A 7,721-nucleotide genomic window follows, 5' to 3' on the forward strand; every position below is an offset into this window, starting at 1 on the left:
ATGAGAAAAAGGGACAAGGTCAAATTCACGTCAAAAACTGAAAACCATTGGGGAGCAATATCACATTGCAAGCAACACTGCCGTAAAGCTTCCATATTATATTATTAGAATAGTTTACCTATACCACTGAGCTGATTAACAGCTCTCGTAGGGTTGGCCAGCATAAAGCTTCCATAAACTATCAGGGACTGAAAAACAAAACTAATTTTGTCATTTAACGTCAATACATCTAGACATCCTAGGCACGCAGTATCTCAGAAACGATTACTCACATAAAAAACAAATCACTTGTGACAACGATATTTCTGATACCCTCTCGCTTTAGGATAAGCAAGTAGGCGTTGATGGATCCGAAAATAATCCCTCTGCATTGAAACCGTTATCCTGGGATCTCACTACTGTCCTTTATAAAGCTCGAGCAGATTCTGAAAACAACTTAAGGGGAACCCTCTTGCCTGAAATATATAGCTTCGAGCGGCATGTCAAATCATGCAGAATGAAAAGAAATGATAGCGAAGGAAGAAATAAAGTAAGAGAGACAAAAATAATATGGAAAGCAAATAAATCATCTGTAGAATATTCCTCCTCCCAGTCCACCATTTTCCCCCATTTTGTGTAACGGCTGGGATATAATCAAAGCGTGCAAACGTTGAAATATGAGTCTAAAAAGAAGTGGACCTTGAGGATGACATAAGGTATGGGACGGTTTAGGGTTTAGAGGTCGAGTATTCAAAAGCAGTAGACCTGTCGCAGCTAAGTTATGTAACATCTCCAGGGGCGCCAAGACACAAATATGAGGGAACGACAAGAACCTCAGGGTTAATGAGGACCCCTGTTTGTATCTTCTGCTTGCTGTTATTGCTAAGGAGGATCTTTCCTAGAGAGTGACCCCCAACAAAGTTCGGGGGTCGTTATCTACGACTAATATCTCTTGGGGTCATCATCTTTATGATATTTACAGTCTTTTTTTATGTTTTTACTGTAATCCCCAACGGGTTTGTACAAAACACTTGGGTGCTGTTTCTAGGAAAGATCCGCTACGGATTTCCTTCTGCAGTCACCCTCCTTTAGTGTGTCTCAGTAATTCCTTCATCTTTGCTGGTGTTGGCTGCAGTAATGGTACCTGGTGTTTCTGTAGCAGCCACTGACAACACTGGAGGGTACTGAAGGCTTACTAAGAGTAAATGGGTCAAAATATATGTAATTTTTTTGCAATGGGAAAGCTACTTTGTTCATGGAGGTAAAAGATGTCTTTGATTAATGAAACCTCAACTTGTTCTTCATGCTTCAGGTCGCAGGAAACTGCCATTAGCAATTTCGGGATGCATCCACACTAAACATGTAAATGTAGGGTGACAACTTATCCTTATCGCATCCATATCACAACCCGGTTGATAAGTTAACGACCGTAAGTGTGGAGCAAATCTTTGACAAACTTGGAATAATCGCATGAAGCACTGGTAAGAACTACGAATAAGTCATGAACTTGTATTCGACCTGTTTGTGATATGTGTGCATCTGATGTGTGCTTATGACTGGTTTCACTGCAGTTTAGATGCAACCTAATATGTCCAAATCTTTCCCATTAACTGCAGAGTCGTTTGGCGCAGATGACCAAAGTTCGTAGTTCCAAAATACCTTCAGTACGACCTTTTCTCAGACAGTCTTATTCAGTCTTCATGGTTCGTATCAGTACGATATGGATCTGAAAACAAAATATACACACACACACATATACATTATATACAGTATATATACTGTATATATATATATATATATATATATATATATATATATATATATATATATATATATATATATATATATATATATATATATATATATATATATAATATATATATATATATATATATATATATATATATATATATATATATATATATATATATATATATATATATATATATGTGTGTGTGTGTGTGTGTGTGTGTGTGTGTGTGTGTGTGTGTGGGGTCATTTACTTCAAATCCATATCGTGCTGGTACGATCCATGAAGACTGAATAAGACTGACTATTAGAGGAAACTGGCGCGAAAAATGCTGCACAATTATTCAATTTTATTTTAGTAACAGCACAAAATCAACTTGCAGGCTGACACACTTTAACTTACCTTTTCGTCTCCCAACATTTCGGTCCAGGTCGAAACAAAGAGTTGAGTTTGATTATTTTAGCTACAGCTGTATCGTGCCCACTGCAAAAATATCTTAGCAGTTAATGAAATTTTTAATAATACAGAAGTAGTTGTAATACAAACCTCCTCATCAGGGATTTAACCCACAGAGCAGTGATATACCAGACCAACACGATTTCCACACGGCTCCAGAGTTCGTGGCCAGATGGATAAAGTTTTGGTATGCTTAATGACAGGTCAGCAGTTCAAACCCCCATAAAGCTTTGTTTTGTTTCCATGCCAGATTGTGTGTTTCTGTTGCAGTTATGATAATGATAATAAGAACAGAGCAAAATCTGGGTTTACAAACGTCTCAGCAAGATAGAGGTTAGTAGCTCAGTTTCTATCGTAAATCAATCATTTCTTAAAATAAGTATTCAGTATATATCGATTTTGATACTCTCGCTACCACCAGTTTTCATCCATTTACAGTTTTTCCCCTTTTGGGGGATTCAGTGAGTTAAACATGGTCCACTCTGCCTTGCTGATAGCAATAATCGTACAGTAGAACTTTTGAGAGCCGTTAGAAAGAAGTGAGCCTCAAGTAAATTCCTCCCGGTAAGTCTGGTAAGGCAGATCCAGACGGATGTAGCTGAAGCGTTCTTGATGGTTTAGACGTGGGCTGGGTCCATTTTTGTGGAGTATAATGCTGTATAAAACTCTCAGCCACGGCACATGAAACTCTCAGCCACGGCCCATTAAACTTTCAGCCACAGCCTGTGTTGTTGGCACCTATAGCGGCGCCAGACGTACCATTATGGCTAACTTTAACCTTAAATAAAATAAAAACTACGGAGGCTAGAGGGTTGCAATTTGCTATGTTTGATGAATGGAGGGTGGATGATCAACATACCAATTTCCAGCCCTCTAGCCTCAGTGGTTTTTAAGATCTGAGGCCGGACAGAAAAAGTGCGGACGGACAGACAAACAGCTATCTCAATAGTTTTCTTTTACAGAAAACTAATAAACATCAGGGCCATCGGTCTGAAAGTGTACTCGTTTCTGTTATACTTTACCACACTTACAGCAAGGACCTTGGCTGGCATAAGGCCGTCATAATCTAAATGCAGTCGCCAACCACCGATGATACTGTGTGTCATCATATACGCAAAAGATTAATCAAAGCTTTTACTCTCTCTCTCAGTTACGTAACGATAATAAGAAAGTTCTATAGTAATCTTTACACTTAGCTTTACCTTCTGCCTAGTGAAGAATTGGGCAAAAGTAAAATAAATAAGCAATAGGAAAGTAATCGATTGCAGATCAATCATGCCATGTACATTCTTCCATCAACAAGGATAAAAGAAGATTTACTTTTTACATTAGTGCAACTTTTTTCAATATAAAAATAACGACGAAAACAATAGATGAAGGATATCTACTGATTCTATAATTTTTGTTTATTTTTTTATGAAGAAAGATACAATATGAAAGAGTAAATCATCTTACTGCATACATGGAGACGGATCCTCTAAAAATAACATTTTATTTTAGATTTTGTGTTTGCATCTCTTTCCGTTCTTAGTGATTTTCTAAAATGGGAACTGCGACGAACACTGCGTTCCGACATGAATGTAACTTTCAAGAGACATCCAATAGTGCTTTACTAATTATCGTTTTAGGTGTCTTCCTGTGTTTAATTCTGATGCATTCATGATTAATGCATAACATATTTTTGTACAATTCTTCAAGTTGTATACAACTCCTCTTGCCTTCATACCTTATCCAAAATGGAGAAAACACACACACACAAATGAAATTTCCATGAATACCTGCAGTCTCAAATAGCTTCGATCAATATACTAACAGGATTTACGTCCTATTTTAACATATAATACCTAAACAATACTTTTCAACGGAATCGAATTGTAATATCTATAATGAGGTGCAGATGAAAATCTACTTGAAAATCACCAGCCTTTGTCAATGTACTTTTCTCGGTGAACACCACGCAAAGAACTTCCTTGAAATAGACAGCAAGATCGACAGAGATTGGATGGGGTGGGGTGGGGGGAAGTGGGGGCGGAGAGAGTTACTCTCGAGAATACAAGATGGTTATGGATTCTGTTTCAAAAGAATTTTTCTGTAAGTTTTTTTTTCACAACGGTTTTCCAATGTATGGTGTCAAAAACCCTCCTGCCACTTCTCATAGTTCAGACTCCCTCCTGCAAAGTTTCAAAGATCAGGGAAACAGTGTCAAAATAAAAAATATCCAAGTACCAATGTTCTTTTTATGACGAAAAAAAAACACACATACACATGAGCATACAGAAACTTAAATCATTAATGCCACAGAAGAAAACGGGTGTCATGAAATACAATCAGAAATGTCTAATTATAGCTTCATGTTAAAAAAACTTCTTGGTTACTGGAGTTTCTTTTTGCTGGTGTGTGGACAATCGTCTCCTTGGTAAGTCTTCTTGAAGGTATTGATGTCTATACCAATTTTCTTGAAGGTATCCTGGCAGATTTTGACGTATGTGGGGTCCATTTTGGGGGTTCGGGAGTAAAGGAATCCAAAGTCACCGTAATATTTCCCTCCGAAGTCTTGGCAGGAATAAAGACAAGCGAAATTCTCGTAGTCCGAATCGAGGATGACCAAAGGAGCTGGTCGCGCTGCAACACGGACAAAAGGTACAAAATGAATTTTTGTGCTCAAGTGAAACATCCACGATCATGCTAAAAATTTACAAACACATGCACTACACAAACACTGGAAAGAAATAAAGATTTACAAAATCCCTTACATTTTTCGTGGGCGATTGTGAGGTGGGGCTTACCACCAGCCGCTTCGTAGATCATTCCCGTTGTCTTCATGAAGGCATTATCTTCGTCGATACCGGTGGCTTCAGTTCGAAATGAACCTCCAACTAAAATGGGACACATAAAGAAGGAAAGGCTTGAGCACTATAAAGACGAATCGATATACTATTTATAATGATAAAGTTTCTTCCTGTTAACGAGATCATATTTTAATTCTTGTACAATGGTTGCTAAATACCCTTTAACAGGGTGTGGAAGGAAAGATAAACTATTCTTTGGTTCAAGTGAAACATTTGAATGTTAACTTTACAGACCTATCCACTGTGAGTGGGGTTTCTCTAAACCATCTATCTAAAGATGGAAATGTCAGATCTGGTCGTGGAACTAAACTTGCACATTGGGATTGAAAATCTCTCACAATTAATGTAACAAAGCAAAAAATGTTCGCCGTTTCTACTGGAAAAGTATAATTCAAATTACAAAGGATACCTTACTGCATCAGGTATGAAAAGCAAACTGGTTTGTCTTTTCTGTCTGGTAATAACATTATGTGCGATCAAGCGGTAACTTACTATACTCCAATCTCATCTGGGTGCAGTTTACGATGGGATTATATGGCGTCGGTGTGTGAGAATGGTGATACCAAAATCCATCCATCTGAAAAATGTATGTGTACATAATCACATATTTAGCACATTTTGTTTTTTCCTTTATACCAAATATTTCTCAGCTGGAAACAAATACACGCTATTATCTTATATACCTGCCAGAGATTTGGTCTGTGTCTAGCCCAAAGGGACGCTTCATCTACAAGCGGGCAACTTCCTGGAACCACGAAATCCTCGGTCGCGGCAGCTACTGCGTCGACCACTGCAAGAACGGCAACGAGGACACGCACAGGAGTCTTCATGATTGGACGCTTGCCTAGAGACTGAAGATGAACGCCAGCCTCATCTTTATATACCTCCCAGTGAACTGAGTCAAATGGTGGTCCTCCCCTGATAAGAAACGTCAGGTTTCGAAGCGCCAAAGAGAACCTGCGTTTCATAACTTATTGTACAGATGAATGAGTATCTCCTTGGCCTTGTTTGAATCTCCCCAAGGTCATCAACACTGGTTGACGCCTCTTTTTCAGAACATTATTATTATTATTATTATTATTATTATTATTATTATTATTATTATTAGAAGAAGAAGAAGAAGAAGAGGAAGAAGAAGAGGAAGCAAAACGCAGGCTTGAATCTTAGAATCGTGAAGCATTGTCGTCAGTCTGCTTAACATAAATGAATTAAAACCAATGGAAGGAACGAAATGAAACTTTTCATTCAGTTAGTTCCATTTGTTTATTTCGAAAAAGGGGACGCATTTTAGACAGCGTTAGCCTAAGTGATTAGGTACAGCACAATAATGCAGTCTACGAGTCACAAGGAGATAATTATAATAACGCTGCACAAATGAAAAGTGGTATAAAACGAAAGCCATGATCATATAAAACGATTTTAACGAAATATTGTCAAGATTTAAACGAAATGGAGAGAGAGAGAGAGAGAGAGAGAGAGAGAGAGAGAGAGAGAGAGAGAGAGAGAGAGAGAGAGAGAGAATCACACAAAAGGTGACTTTCAAATTTCATGCTCCCCTTAAGCAGTGTTGGCTACACACTCGATTCTTAGCACTGAACTAATTCAGCTTTTCTAAATTTATAACCTTTTCGCTGTGGGTTCTTTTTCTTGTATTCTTCCGCTTGAGTATTCCTCGTTTTTCCTTTGTTTTCCTCGCTATATACATTGTTTCATCTTTACCAGGTTTATACAAGTTTGTTCAAAGTTCAGCGTTTTATGTCATCTTCCTCTTCAGTCACACCAGTTTATTTCAAGTTTTGCTTTGATTCCGTTTCATGTTTCTCTTCGTTTTTACCCGGTTCATGTTTGTTTTTCGATCTGTTACATTATCTTTAAAAAGCCTCATCAGGAGTGACATATATATTCTTTGACATTTCTTTCCAATTACAGCAATTTATTCTCCGAGTCTTCCCCAAGTTTCTTCACCATTTTGTTCCCTTTCTCCCCTTTATCCTTATCATCATCAGGTCTTCCAAAGCACCTCTATATTTACTCAGTTGTTTTCTCGGTTTTATTTCCTCTTGAATTTCAACCGTGTTTCTACAGTATTTCTTTCGTTTCTTGTTCAATTTCTTTATAATTTCAGCTTTGCATTCTACCGTCAGTTCGTCCGCTTTCTTTTTCAGATAATGAATAAACTGCTAAAATCAGCAATACTAATACTACTACTATTACTACTACTACTACTACTACTACTACTAATAATAATAATAATAATAATAATGATAATAATAATAATAATAATAATAATAATAATAATAATAATGTGCTAAATTACGACAATAATTGTATTTTTTACGATGTCTGAGCAATTAACATACTACAAGCTCATGCCTGCCTTCTGGTCAATGAAAGAAAATATAATTCAGTATTTTGAGGTCGTAATCACGTATATGTAGGCAAAATTGCACTGACTTCATACACTCATTTCAAAAAGTTGCTAAACTAATTGGAGTATCTTCGATTAGACACAAGAATAACCTGTGGGGACCAACTTGGGAACAACACGGTGGAAAGTTGCCAACAATAGCGGTGAGCAAAAACGACACACATATACATACATACTCACATATCCACACACGCATATATATATATATATATATATATATATATATATATATATAATGTATATACATACGTATATACAT

General features: G+C 37.1%; 1 protein-coding gene across 1 annotated transcript; it reads right to left on the reverse strand.

Moving 5' to 3' along the window:
- Nucleotides 1-4,408: 4,408 nt before the first annotated feature.
- LOC136827704 (crustacyanin-C1 subunit-like) lies at nucleotides 4,409-5,885 on the reverse strand. Its single transcript, XM_067085169.1, has 4 exons — nucleotides 5,718-5,885; nucleotides 5,527-5,611; nucleotides 4,939-5,061; nucleotides 4,409-4,807 (listed from the first exon to the last, which is right to left on the reverse strand). Exons 1-4 carry the CDS (start codon nucleotides 5,862-5,864, stop codon nucleotides 4,557-4,559), a joined length of 606 nt encoding a protein of 201 aa, XP_066941270.1. The 5' UTR covers nucleotides 5,865-5,885; the 3' UTR covers nucleotides 4,409-4,556.
- Between the last annotated feature and the right edge of the window lie 1,836 nt (nucleotides 5,886-7,721).

Source organism: Macrobrachium rosenbergii, chromosome 42 (genome assembly GCF_040412425.1).
Source record: "Macrobrachium rosenbergii isolate ZJJX-2024 chromosome 42, ASM4041242v1, whole genome shotgun sequence".
NCBI classification, from domain to species: domain Eukaryota; kingdom Metazoa; phylum Arthropoda; class Malacostraca; order Decapoda; family Palaemonidae; genus Macrobrachium; species Macrobrachium rosenbergii.